We start from the raw sequence: 15,119 nt of genomic DNA, 5'->3' as shown, positions 1-15,119 counted from the left end.
CACAGCGGGCAAGTAGAGGCTGGAGAGATGGCTCAGGCTGTACTGTGTTTGCTGTGTAAGCGTGGGGCCAGGTTCCCAGCACCGCTGTGTGAAGGCCAGGGGTGGGAATGTGCCTGTAATCCCTGTGCTGCGGAGGTGAGAACAGGTGGATCCCTTGGGCTTGCTGACCGGCCAGTCTAACCAATCAGTGAGCTCCTGGTGTGGTGACAGAGCCTGTCTCAAAAAATAAGGTGGGGAGCAACTGAGGAGGACACTCAGTATTGACTCTACGTGTCAGTACACACACACACACACACACACACACACACACACACACTCACACACACACACACTACACATACACATGCACACACACATACACACACACATACACACACACATACACCAATACACCTACAAAGTATAGCTGGCCTTTGCCAAATGGATTTTTCCAATACACATATATGTATGAATGCATATTTGCAATAAAAGTTAAATAAGTGGAGCTATTTTGTCAAAATTAATCTTCCATCTTTCCTAGTTGTTGAATTCTCTTCTTCCCTCTGCCTCATGCAGTCTTCAACAATTAATCAAATGAGTGAAGGAGAGCTGCAGCTCCAGGCTCTTGTATGTGGCTAGAGCACTTCCTAGCCTGTGACTTGTTTCTTGCAGCTCTGTCCTGCTGCTAACATTAATTACTTTGCTGAAGGCTCTAATTGACCCAGTAAAGGAGCCTCTCCATGTTCAGCCTGTCCCTGGTCCTAAAGACCTCGGATTCTCTTTGGACACAGGATGTAATGCTTGCTTTCAGCCTTTATACTTAGCTTTCCAAATCCCAACTCTCATTCATTCCTTTGAAAGGTCCAAGCCTTTGCTTAAAAGCCCGTGTACTGCCTCAAACCTGCCTTTTTAACCACCCCACCCCCTCCTGCATGCTCAGGAGTGGTTTTTGTTTGTTTGTTTATTTTTGGTGTGTGCGCGTGCGTGCGTGCGTGCGTGCGTGCGTGCGTGCGTGTGTGTGTGTGTGTGTGTGTGTGTGTGAGCTTTGTTTTTGTTTTTCAAGAGAGACAAAGAATATGACGTTGGGTAGGTAGGTGGGGATCTGGGAGGAGTTGGGGGAGAGGAAAGAATATGACCAAATATATTATATGAAAAATTTAAAAACTAAATTAAAATGTTTTATTTGCTAATGTTTAAGCTACATGTATACAAAATAACATTTTTGCAAGGTGTTTTGTTTTTACCTTGGAGTTTTAATAAGCTTAACATAATTAAATTGAGATATATATGCTTCCCAATAAAATAGAATCCATCATATTTGTCGGCCTAAAATGTAAAGCTTTTGCTATGGTGTCTCGTTAGATGGGTAGTCTCTGCCGGGTGTGGTAGTGCACACCTTTAATTTCAGCACCCAGGAGGCAGAAACAGAGAGGTCTCTGTGAGTTCCTCTGTGAGGGCTACATAGTAGAACTGGTCTCAAAAGAGGGAAAAGAAAGAAAGGTTGCTGATCATCATTGAAGAAAACTGAGGTAAGCAAAGAAAGAAAGGGAAATGATGGAGATTTCTGCAGGAAGTAAGAGCTGGTGATGACGGCGGTGTGGAGTACGTCTTTTTGGAGGCTTTCTACCTGTGAATGGACACATAGAAACATCCTGAAGAGGCACAACATTTTCACACTGGTTCTTTTCCTTGATTATTTCTCCACATGTGATCACTTCTCCAAATGAGTGTGTAACACGAATTGCTAAATGGTCTTATTAATAAAAACAAAAAACAAAAACAAACAAACAAAAAACCCAGAGCCAGATATTGGGGTGAAAGCTGAAAGATCAGAGAAACAGAACAAGCCAGTCACATTCTTATCTCTGTGAAATACTCAGCCTCAAGAGCGTGAGTTCCTGTTTTTTCACGCCTTATATACGTTTTTTTTGCCCAGACATCAGTTCCTGTGATTAAAGGCATGTGTACTTCCCAGTACTGGGATTAAAGGTGTGTGCCATCATGGCTGGCTCTGTTTCCAGTGTGGCTTTGAACTCACAGAGATCCAGATGGATAGGACTAAGGGTGTGTGCCACCACTGTCTGGCCTTTATGTCTAATCTAGTGGATGGTTCTGTCCTCCGATCCCCAGGCAAGTTTATTAGGGTCCACAACATATCACTACATAAATGTAAAATAGCACACAATAAACCTGCTCACATCTGTGTGTGTGATTGTATGTGTGAGTATAGGTGTGAGTGTGGATATGTGAATCTAACTAAGTATGTGTGTGGATGGGAGTGGAGATAAATGTAAATGTATGTGGGAAAATGTGAATATTTGTGAGTGTAGGTGTGAGTGTGCGTGTATATGTGAGTGTGCATGTGAGTGTATGTGAGTGTGAGTGGGCATGTGTGTGACTGTAGATGTATGTGTGTGTGTGTGTGTGTGTGTGTGTGTATGAGTATATGTATGTGTATGTGAGAGAGAGCATATTGCTTTTTCCTTGTTTCCTTTCCTCATCCAATCATTTTAGGCAGAGCTCCTGTGTTAAAGGGTGAACACATTGCAGGCTTTTGGTACCCTTTGCCAAACTGGCCTCTCGAGTGTCAGTTTTCCTACAACTTTGCCAGCACTCGCTACTATCATTCATTTTTATTTTCTAAATGGATTGCGTAAATGTCCTCTTACGTTATTTTAATTTTCAAGTCTTTTATTGCTGTTGTGATTGTGCATTGTGTATGATTGATCACCCTTAGCATTTCTTGTTGGGCTTTTTCATCAGTTGCTCCTTGGATATTCGACTTTGTGGGTGCCTTTTGTCCACTCTTCTTTGGAAATGTCCTTGGTTTTTAGAAGACCCTTACATTGAGGGCGGCAAATCTTTGTTTTTCATGTACTTTGCAAGTATTGTTTTTAAATTAGTTTGTTTTGAAATTTTGGTTGTTTTTAACAAATTATCTCTATTTTATTTTTATGGTTTTATCTATGCTTTTGGGTTTAAGGTCATATATTCAAAGACCTTCCCTCAGTGTTCACCTGGATATGTGTAGTTAGCTTATGGCTTTACTTTAAAATGCACACAACCTTAATACATAGAGCCTTGGTTTGGCATAAGGTGTGGTTTAAGGCCTGTTTCCCCCCAAAATGTAGTCATGTGACTAGAATATGTGGATTTTTTTCCTTTTTCTGACTTGTTTCCTAATAGTCTTATGGTCTTCTGGTGATTTTCAGCTTTCCACTCTTTGTAGATTTCCATGTTGTTCTCACCACTGGGAGGTTTTTCATGTAAACTGGAGACTTGTCTGGATGTTCTGCTCTGTCTTTGGGTTGAAGATCAGGCCAGTGTTCATCTTAGTTCCCATAATACTGGTAGAAAGTCCTGGTTTTCCTTATTTGATTTGAAAAATGATGCACATTTTTCTTCAAGATGAACCTGGATCTCACTCGGTAGAACAGGCTGGCCTCACCTAGCTCTGCCTCCTGAGTGCTGGGATTAAAGATGTGCGCTACCACCAACCGGCTTGTTTTTTTTTAACTAAGAATTTGCTGTTAATTTCATGTGTATTTACACTTGTTTATTCTTAGGGCACTTAAGTACTAACATATGTTATATGGGTGTTATGTATATGTAAAGTTTATTATTATTCTGCAAACTGTCACCCCATGTTGTCTCTAGATGGTTTTTGCTGGTTTACATAGAAATGTGTGCTTCATATTTATCTTATAATCAGCCATTTTACTATTTCTGATAGTTTTTTTTATTTAATTTATGCACATTGGTGTTTTGCCTGCATGCATGTCCGTATGAGGGTGTCAGGTCCCCTGGCACTAGAGTTACAGACAGTTGTGAGCTGCCACGTGGGTGCTGGGAATTGAACCCAGGTCCTCTAGAAGAGTAGCCAGTGCTCTTAACCACTGGGTCACCTCTCCAGCCCTATTTCTGATAATTTTTTTCCATTGGCTTCTTTTTGTTCTTTCCTCCATTTCCCTCATGCTTGGGAAAACTGGGATATGGCGTGAATGAAGTACAGATGCTTTTTTTGTGTGTGTTTGGTGTTTTTGTTTTTAATAAGCTGAAAATAAAAGAAGAGGGAGTCCTCTCCCTAGGACTGCTAAGGCCTGGACTTGGAGTAGCTGTTTCTTCTGGATGGAATGCCTCTGATCAGGCCGGTAACGGATCCTGACGGATACCCATGGACACCCTGGTAGCCACACAGTGGTTCAACTGCGTCATCACGTGATCTGACGCTGCCTCCTCAGAGGGGAGTTGGGTCCTGCTGGCTGATCAAGCCCTCTGAGTGTGGCTTTTCACCCTTTCCGCCGTACACCTAAAGCCTGTGTCACGTTTTCCATCTGACTCCTTGCCCCCTCCACTCTGAGGTCACCGCCCTGTCTTTCTTGTTCCTTCTTAGGCTAGGGTTTCTAAACTGGGTTGTGGCACATGGGCCCTGTCACTGGAGACGTAAGGAGTACCTGCCCTGTGAAATTTCTGATACAACCTCCCGTGTCATTGAGGAAGTCCTTATCAAATCCCTCTTGTAACCCTCTGGTGGCTTTAACCCAAGTGCCTTCTCTCCACCCGGCTTGCTGGGATCGCTCTCTGCCTGTGAGCTATGCCCACACTCCGCAGCCTTTACCCAGCATGCCATCTCTGTCTAACTGAAAACAAAGCCTCTATTCAACCTGTAATTATCCTCACCCACCTCGTGTATCGTTGCTATACTCTTAAGTCCCAGCCTCTCCATGTCTCTATCTTTTAATCCAGTTTAAACTCTTGTTTTATTGTTTACACTCAAAGGAGTACTCTTTGGCCCAGACTTGAGAAAAACAGCAATTAACAAACCATTTTACTTTTAAGTCTATTGTGTTTTTTTTTTTAAAAAAAAAAAAAAAAAAAACCCAAAACAAAACAAAAAACCAAAAGCAGTATAAAAGCAGAAGCATAATTGTAGCTAACAAGCTTATGAATGTATTAGCCTAAATTCCTGCGATTGTCTCCATTACTACTTAAGGAAGTAATCGTTTGATGAATTAAAAATATCCTAAGTGGGAGACATCTTGGTAGGTGAAGTTCTTGCCTTATAAGCACCAGGACCTGACTTCAGTCCCTAGCATCTTCGTACGAGAAGCTGCGAATGGAGGTGTATGCTGGAGGAGGTGGCAACCGGAAGGTTCCTCGGGCTTACTGGCTAGTCAGCCTGGCCGCGTTAGTGAGCCTCAGAGTCCAAAGATAGACCTTGTCTCAAAAATTAAGGTGGATAGCTCCTGAGGAATGAATGAGGTTGACCACTTCACACACACACACACACACACACACACACACACACACACACCATATATATATATATATTTATATACATATACACATATATACATATATATGTATACGCATGTGTATATATAAGTTGTGAGAAAAAGAGAGACGTTTCTGGTGGACAGAGGGAGCAGGCACAGTGTGTAGAAGCCTTGTAAAACTGTTATTTTGCATGGTGACCAGCATTAGCTGTCACGAACTAATTAGTTAAATGAACTAATAGCTCCAAGAGCTGGTGTGAATGATGTGAAAGAGACTTCTTAGAGGAATTCGTCAGGAGTCATTTGGGTGAACATGAAAACATGTCTAAGTATGGATACTGTCTTTTTGCTCCTGTGACAACCCACCACGACCAAGGCAACTTAGAAAGAAAGCATGTAACTGGGATTACTGTGTCGAAGGGCTAGGGTTCGTGCATGATGACAGAGCAAAGTGACAGCAACAGAAACAGCTGAGAGTTTACATCTTGGGCTGAGAGAGAGAGAGAGAGAGAGAGAGAGAGAGAGAGAGAGAGAGAGAGGGAGGGAGGGAGGGAGGGAGGGAGGGAGGAGGGAGGGAGGGAGGAGAGAGAGAGAGAGAGAGAGAGAGAGAGAGAGAGAGAGAGAGAGGACTAGAGCTCACAGGCAATGAGTGTGTGCATGTATCTTTTGAAACCTCGAAGCCCACTCCCAGTGATCTCCTCTAACCAGGCCACACCTCCCAATCCTTCCCAAACAGTTCCACCACTTATATGACTGACCTTTTAGAAGTCATTCTTAACAGTGATCAGAGCTCTGATCACCCATTCCCAAGCCTCCTATGGAGTTACTTCAGATACAGCAGGTATTGCTCTGAAATACATGCAGAATCATAGAGCCCTCTTCTTCTTCGGTCAGTAGTTTGCTGTTTCCTTACAAGTAAACCTACTGTTAAGAATGGCTTCTAAAAGGTCAGTCTGTCTGAGCGGGAAGGGACCTGAAGATTCGTCTGTTGCAGCCTTTCATTTTATAGAAGAGGAAACAGAGACCTAAATTTAGGACATATAAGTGGCTTGGAGATGAGTTCATACTTCCTAGATGGAGTAAGTGTCCCATAAATGTGAGCTGCCACTCCTGTCGTGACTTTTGGTGGCAGATCTGGACAGACACCTGAAGGGACCCTGGCCAGCTTGAACATGGCGAGCATGGCAAGCCTGGCTCTGGCAGGCCTTGCCCTTCTCCCCCGTTCCCTCTGCCTTGCTAAAAACCATTAGATTATAGTCCTAAAGCTAGCCACCAAGTTCTACTCCCTTATCTGGCCACTTCCTCCTTCGGAGACTGACTACCAAAGTCCAGCAATCAAAAGCCCCCTTTGGCTCACCTAATTAACGTGCCCAATTAAAATTAAACACCTCATCCTAACCTGGGGTTTTCCATTTTACCTTTATACACCGCCATTTGCTTATGAGCCATGTCTGTCTCCCTCTATCCAGATGCAGTCCTTTGTCCTCTGGGACAAACGTCCCTCCCCTATCCATTGTCCCTCCCCCTTCTCTTCTGTCCCTTATCTCCCTTACCGCTGTACCCTAGCCCATCCTAACCCAGACCTCCCCTTTTTCTCTTCAGAATGACACCTGCAAGGTCATTGGCTGCTGTTTTTCTGCCCAAGTCAGAAAAGCGGCCACTTTAACTTTTCTTCCCCTTAGTAAAGGATCTCTCTGTGAAAACAGGTGTTTGGGTGTGGTTTGTGCCTAATCTGGGGTCCAGGAGGAAGCCCCCACTGTTCTGGGGTCTCCTTCAACACCCAGGTGTCCTAATCCAGCACTCTGGTGGGTATGGAGCGCCTCGCACGACCCTTGTTTCTGGGAACCTGACTAGAGTGATAAAGGGATAAAGAAAGGAGAGACACACAGGTGAGTGGAAAAGTTGGAATCCGACGTGCCACGCTTGCTGTGGTGGCGGGGTACCAGCTCCTCAACAACCTGGAACCCCGCCATGCTTGTTATGTACAGCACAGAGGCAGGGGGTGAGTTAGTCTCCGTAGGGGTCCTCTATTAGGGGAGCAGTCTCAGGCTGTGAACATCCTGGAGGAGGAAGCTGCTAGACATTTTTCTGTACATGTGGTCAGCATCTCCAAGCAGTCCAGAAGAAGGCTTTGCCCGTTCCCATGGGTCTGTGGCATTGGTCCTTATCAATAATAGGCATGTGCTCACGTCTTCCTCTGCTCTACGGGACAAAGTGCCTATTTCCTACTTTTAACGGGGGAGAATGCATTTCAAAAACCCGAGTTACAGCGTCGTTTTAGTAACAGTCACGGTGCCCAACGCCGAGCACCCGGTGCTGACTTCCAGGCTCAGTTCTGCGTATTTGTGGTTTAACTTAATCAGTTTAGTCTTCACAGTGCCCCGTGACTTTCATATTTTTGGCAAGCTCATTTTACACAAGTTAGTGAAACCTGCCTGTGACGACACCGCCGTCCACGGACTCTGCTAGGTCTAAACGCCGCTCTGACGTCCAAGTTTGCGTTCTTAATGTTTTAAATTAATTTGTATTTTTATTGTGTTTTTGGGTGCGATGTAGAGTGTGTGTGTGTGTGTGTGTGTGTGTGTGTGTGTGTGTGCGCGCGCGCGCGGGCTGATGCAGGTGCCTGTGTGCTAGGGCACACATATAGAGGTCAGAGGATTTAATAGATTTAAAAATTCAGAATAATACTGTTTCATAGTACATTAGAACTGCATGGGATCCAAATACCGTTCTCCACAAAGAAAGCATTATTGGGACACAGCCGCACTCATTTGTCTATATATTGTTGATAGGATGGCAGGATTGATTGTTGCCGCGGGGACCACACAGCTGGCCGAGCCGCAGTGTTTACTATCTGGCCTTTATGGGGAATGCTTGCCGGTTCGTTTCTGTCTTCCTCCCTAGTGACCCACACTTAAAAAAAAAAATTCCATTAGAGCATAATCGTGTGTGTTTAATAGGGCTTGTCTTTTACATGCAGCTTAGTTGGGTAGCTTTGATGGACAGGTCCACCAGGTGCTGAATCTAAAGGTTTCCCTTAAATGGCCTGTGTTTTGTCTTTCTCAGTAGATGGAAGCATTTCTTTGTTTTTCTGTTTTGCTGGCTGTTGTGTTGAGACCTGGCCACAGCCTGCTTTGCCCCGACGGCAGGCCTGAGGTTTCCAGGCTCCTCTCAGCCATTAATTGAGCTGTTTTTTAAAGCTCTAGCATCTGGATTCAGAAATCACTCTGTCTTCTTTCCTTTGCAGTGGTTTGCTGTCTTCCGACTACGTGGAGATTCACTATGAAAACGGGAAACCGATGTACTCCAAGGTATAGTACAGTGGCCAGACCTCCTGCAGCACAAAGTATATCCATCAGAGAACTGATCAGCACACTGCCTTGTTCTGAGGTCTGTCAATAAGACCACCCAGCCAGGGACCTGATTTACTGAGGAAGAATTCACAAGAACTTAAAATGCCGAGGCAACATTAGATTCTGTAGGCTCAGGACCCTAAGGGAATTTTATTGTTTTGATTTTACATTCATTTCCTTATTAAATGATCAGATGAGCGTCACTGTTCCATACCAGCACCGTAAATAGCATTAAGGTATCCCTTTTCTAAAGTACTTGGGACCGGAAGTCTTTTGGCTTTTTTTTTTTTTTAAATATTCGCGTATGCAAAATAATGTTTGGAGATGGGTTCTAGCTTAAACACAAAATTCATTTATGCTTCATCTACTCCGGAGACACACAGCTAAGGTAATTTTGTACCTTTTCGATAATTTTGTTTATGAAACAGTTTTGTGGTATGGAATTTTCCACGACCGCTGCAATGCTGGCGCTCGGTGGAGACTTTTGATTAGGGATGCTCAGCCAGGCTTTCACGGCCATGGAATCAGAATTAAAAGACTGAACTCTTACAGGGACGGTTTAGTGCCAGCGACTGATGACCAAGGGCGAAGACAGGTGGGAAAATGAGATCGAGGGGGCTGATCTTCTTTTTCTCCCCTCTTTTTGAGGCTGTTGTAGCCCAGGTTGGCCTCAAACTCGAGGTTCACTTACCTTAATCTCCTGAATGCTGAGATTATAGGCACACACTCTCATGCCCAGCTTTATTTCATTATTTTATTTAATTTTTCTTGCCCGGGGCTGGGGAGGGGGGGGGACCACACTCAGGACCTTGGGCATGCTAGGCAACGCTCTACCTCTGAGCCGGTCCTAGCCCCAGCCCGCCCCCACGTAACCATCACAACAGGTCCATGAGGTGGGTGTTCTTATTCCTGTGGTAAACCGAAAGACACAAAGGCAGATAGAAGGCAACAAACCTGCTCAGGGCCACCACAGGCTGTAACCTAAAGGTAACGGGGCACCTGGAATGCTTCAGGTAGCGGTGATCTTTTCTTCTGACCGTGAAGGACCGATAAAGAGCAAATGGGGTTGAACGAAAGCAGGAGAGAGATTTACCAGGTAGTATGCGCTAACCGGGTAGTGCGCACCTTACAGTGATTTCCCCGAGTCAGGCAGAAAACCCATGCAATTGGGTACAGAGAAGAAATTATGACTTGTAGTGGCTGTCCCGGTGCCACCGAGGCTCAGTAGTGCCCATGTAAACCGCAGGAATTGAGGAGCAAGCAAGAAACAAGCAATGGGTCAGGGGTGGGAGGGTGGGACATAGAATATGTATTTTGCAGATGGGTCATCAATGCCAGCATAGTGGCGGCACCTTTCATGTGCAGACCCGCGGAGCTGTGAAGCGGGGAGACCTGGGATTCCCAGGCCGGGTCCTCTCAGCACACACTTATGGGTGGCCGTAATTAGAAACACTGCCCATGGCCGTGGCGCGTCTCAGGTCTTAGGTCTGTCTAATTAGCACAGGGCACATTTGCAATGTCCTTTGGCCTTTGAGCTGTTTCCACTGTCCAGGGACTTCCACGTGTGTGGCTCTTACACTGTCAGCTCTGCCCTCCAGCTGCATCTGGGAGTTTCGAATCCCACGAGACTAAGGCCATGACAGGGGACCAGCGTGGCCCACTGAAGCGGGGGAACGGCACTTGCTGGCGTTTGTGCAGAGCCCTGCTGCTGGCAGCTGCTCCAGCCCTCTGCTCCAGTCCGTGCTGACTCATGAACCTGGAGGAGATGGCACAAGGACTTTTCAGACTCAGCAAATGGGACACCTTTGCAGCCTCAGTAACCTGACCCAAACTTCTCTCAAGAAGCTCATGCTTTTTTTTTTTTTTTTTTTTTTTTTTTTAGAAGTACAATAGCTAATTGGCATATATAGAGTTCATTTGAGGTACTGCGAATGAGGACTTTTTATTAATAAGATATTCCAAACCTCCCGTGGTTGTAACATATTTAAAGCAAAAGCTACATCAACTCTGGCAAAAGAAGCTATGTCCACTGTAGTTTGACTTTGTGTCCACCTCTTTTTTTTCATTTATGACCTGTTTCCTTTAACAGCTCATTTACCCAAATTAGCGTGTCCATAGATAATGGATTAATAATAACATCCTAATGGTGCTATAATGGTTTTTACAAGTACACACACACACACACACACACACACACACACACACACACACACATCCTTAAGTCCCAAGAAGAAGCCACATACATTCTGTGCAGGATTTGCAAAAATCTAATGATAACAATGCATGAAACCTATATTTTTATTGGATCATTATTTTAAAAAACTGCATAATGTTCTTCTAACTTATTTGTTATTATTTATTTAAAAATACTAAGCCATAGATGTTTAGTTTGCTTCTAGCCTTCCCTCATGATCGTCCAAAGGAAAAACTTCCCAGGTGCAGGCTAAACACACTGTAATTGCTGAAGGAGTCATTTTAAGAATAAGGCTCTCTGGATCAAAGAGTTGTATTTTATGACTTTTGGTCATAATGACACTTTTTACTTCTGAAATTATACATAATTTTGCCTAAATTCACGTTCCAGTTATACAGATACTTTTAAAAGCATTTTAAAGGTGAATTTTATGAAGATTGGCTTCTGTGATATTTAAGAAAGCTTTTGGGAGGCACACCAGAAAGGGAGGTTAATGTGTAGGAGTGGCAGGGTTTCTACCCATTATGTAAGCTCCTCTGTGGGCTGGAGAGATGGCTCAGTGGTTAAGAGTTTGTACTGCTCATGCAGAGGATCCAAGTTTGGTTCCCAGCACCTGGGTTGGATGCCTCACTACTGCTTTGTAACTTTTAACTCCAGGGAAGCCAAATGTCCTTTTCTGGATTCTACATTCACATGCACGTTTCCCATCCTGTGGTGATATATTGTGTCCCCCAATATATTGTGCACCCTAATAAACTTACCTGAGGGTCAGAAGCCAGAGCCAGCAACTAGATTAGACATAGAGGCCTTTAATCCTATCACTTGGGAGGCAAAGATCAGTCTGGATCTCTGTGAGTTCAAGGCCACACTGGAAAAAGAACCAGGCATGGTGGCACACACCTTTAATCCCAGAACTTAAGATCTCACGTCTTTGCTTGGGAAGCACATACGCCTTTAATCCCAGGAAGAGATGACAGGAAGCAGAAAGGTATATAAGGCACAAGGACCAGGAACTTAGAGGCTTTTTTTGCAGCAGTTCAGCTGAGACCCTCAGGGGTGAGGACTCAGAGGCTTTCAGTCTGAAGAAACAGGATTGGTTGAGGAGTTGGTGAGGTGAGGTTGGATATGGCTTGTCCTATTCTTCTGACCCCCAGATAAGCTTTATTGGGGTGCACAAATAAAACATCACCACCCCATCCCACTTCCCATACATACCTAATTAAAAGTATCCAAGATACCTTACTGATTAGACAAAGGAAAGTATGGACACAGTCATTCCTCTCACCCATTGTGTACTGTTATTTGACTAGAGAAGCCTGGAATCATAAACAGCCTATGAGGGCCTTGAGGTAAAATATCGATGTGGATACTGATAATATTTTGGGACTTGGTATGAAAATCCTGATGCATGGATACTCTGAGTGCACTGTTACAGTCTTTCTATCTCCCTGTACCAAAAACAGTCCCTCATTCCCATTCCTAGGTGAGGTTAATGTCCCTTACTTCTCCTGAATAAAAATGGGCTGAATAGAGAAGTAAATATCGGAACCAGAAACACACACACACACACACACACACACACACACACACACACACACACATACACACACTATCAAGTTCATGGTCTAGGTGCCAGGTAGATGCTTGCTAATGCACATGGAGCAGCTTCTTTGGTGTGCCCAGCCAAGCAGATTTTTATTACAATTCCTTCCCACTACTCCTTGCACGGAGTGCAACACAATATACAATAAAGCAACTTTGTTGATCTCATTTTACTCATTTAAAAGACAACTTATTTATGTTTTCTTTGGTTTAAACAGGTTTATTGGGGGCATAATTTATATACTGTAAAGTACGCAATTAAATTGTTTTTACTATATTTGCAAAATTATGCATCCATTAACATAATCTAATTTTAAAACATTTTTCATCACCCCACAAAGAAACGTCTTATCTATTAGCAGCCATTCCCTAGCGGCTCTCCTTCCCATCATAGGTAACCGCTAATCTACTTTTCTGTCTCTATAAATTGCCTATTTGGAACATAAATGGAATCCTATAATATGCGGTCCTTTGTGAGTGGTTTCTTTTTTCCCTGCTTTATTGAAGTATAATTGAAAAATGCAAATTGTGTATTTAAGGTGTGCAACTTGGATTTTATACATAAGAATATTATATAGCTGGGTTGTGCCAAATGTCATGCTTTGACATGTGTACACTGGGGGGATGATCAGCATATTGACGCTGATGAACACATCCTGTACTTCCTGTAGTTATTTTTGTTAGTGAGAACATTTAAAATCTACCTCAGAGCAGATTTTAAGGATACATTGTAGTTTCTGTAGTCACTGTGTGGCACTTTATGTCTCCACAGTCTATTCCACTCACACAGTTGAAGCTTTGTGTGCTTTGACCGACATCTCTTCATTTGCCCAATGGGATTTCCCCTCTGTCAACCACTGTTCTACCCTCTGACTCCGTGAGCTGACTCTCTCTCATGTTGCCTCTGAGGGTCGGAGCAGCATTTGTCTTTCTTTGCTGGAGTATTCCACTTAGTGCAGTGTCCCACCAGGTTGCAGGATTTCCCTCCTTCCACGGCTGGGTGATATTCCATCGTGGACACATTCCTCCGTTCATGCATCCATCAGTTTCTCCAGCTTGGCAATGGGAATGATGCTGAGATGAACACACAGTGCAGCTGTCTCTTTGAGACTTAGAGTTCCTTTCTGTTTTTTGATGAATCTTCATTCTTGAACTGGCCATGCCAATCTGTAGTTCTACCAATAGTCTACAAATGTTTCTTTTTCCCCACACCATATATTCCTTGCCTTTTTTTTTTTTTAAATTAGCCATTCTGGTAAGTGTGAGTTAAAGCTCACTGTAGTTTAACTTTGCGTTTCTCTGATGATCTTAGGTGCGTTTCCAAGTGCGTTAAAACGTATGTCCATGGGACCATGAAGATGGCATGGTGGGACAAGGGGACTTGTCTACAAATGTAGAGGGTGTTTATCCTCAATGATCATGTAAAAAACCAGGCATGTCTATGTATGGTCGCAACTCCAACATTGGAGAATGGAGTCAGGCATATCCTGAGAGCTCCTTGGCCAGCCAGCCTAGCTAAAAACAGCAGACTTCTGGTTCAGTGAGAGACCCTGTCTCAAGGCAATAGGTGGAGAACCGTAGAAGAAGGCATCTGATGTCCTACTGTGGTTTTTTGGGCCGAGAAGCTCATAAGCACTGTCAGATTGAATGTTGCTGAAGTGGTTGAGATAATTAAACAGACACAAAGGTTGGAAAATTTTTAAAAAGTAATTGTTGGCTTGCTTCCTTTGGTTTCACCCCAAACCCTTAAATCCAAGAGGGTCATTCCCACCAATCTGCTGTCCATCTCCTGCACATCCACAGGCACCCCCCCCCTCCACTTCCAGTTCTTTTTCTCTATCCTCTGTCCTTGTGGGCTTATGTGGCTTTTTATGTCACTGTTATTTGAGTGGGTTACTGGGAGAGTAGAGATGTTTCTTTTTATTAAAGTGAGTGGAATTAAATAATGCCTGTTAATACAGCAATGAAGTCATAGAATAGATTTACTTTTTTCACTTCCAAGTTATTATTGCTTGAATCATTAGGTTGCTTTTTCTACTCATTTCTGATTAGGAAATGTTTTCTTTATTTATTAATTAGGTTTTTTTTTTTCCAAGACAAAGTTTCTCTGTGTAACTGTCCTGGCTGTCCTGGAACTGCTTTGTAGACCAGGCTGGCCTTGAACTCACAGAGATTAGCTTGCCTCTGCCTCTGGAATGCTAGGATTAAAGGCGTGTGCCACCACCGCCTGGCAAGGAAAGGTTTTAAAAGATGAGAATCACATGGGTTGGGAGTGTAGCTCAGTGATAGAGGGCTTGTTCAGCATGTGCAAGGTCCTAGCTTCAGTCCCTAACAACACAACACAACACAGCACAACACAACACAACACACAGACAGACAAACACACACACACACACACACACACACACACACACACACACACTGAAGAACAGGCAGATAAACGAGCCCTCAAGCAAGCAAAACTAAAAACAAACAGCCACCCCTAAACTAGTGAACAGTAACAAAACAGTAAAGGAGTCTCCAGTGGAATTCTGAGCTTGCTAACCTTCTGCAGAAGGGAGTTATCATGTGAACATGACTTAGCTCTTGGAGTCCTTGGCTGTGTGGAATACATGGCTGAGAAAGTCAGCAGTGCACTTCCTAGGAATTTTCATTTCCTCTGACTGCTAACAAGCTCTGCTTATCAGAGGATCCGTTTTGTAATCTAACTAACAG

General features: G+C 43.7%; 1 protein-coding gene across 1 annotated transcript in view; it reads left to right on the top strand.

The window, feature by feature from the left end:
- Adam23 (ADAM metallopeptidase domain 23) overlaps positions 1-15,119 on the top strand; it is a 147,971-nt gene that overhangs the window by 66,661 nt on the left and 66,191 nt on the right. The window contains 1 exon segment of the mRNA XM_028886680.2: positions 8,503-8,566. Coding sequence (XP_028742513.1) covers positions 8,503-8,566 — 64 coding nt within the window.

This window comes from Peromyscus leucopus, chromosome 13, assembly GCF_004664715.2.
Source record: "Peromyscus leucopus breed LL Stock chromosome 13, UCI_PerLeu_2.1, whole genome shotgun sequence".
In the NCBI taxonomy this organism is placed as follows: Eukaryota; Metazoa; Chordata; class Mammalia; order Rodentia; family Cricetidae; genus Peromyscus; species Peromyscus leucopus.
The sequence above is the reverse complement of the archived record's forward strand: the minus strand, read 5'-3'. Positions and strand labels throughout refer to the sequence as shown.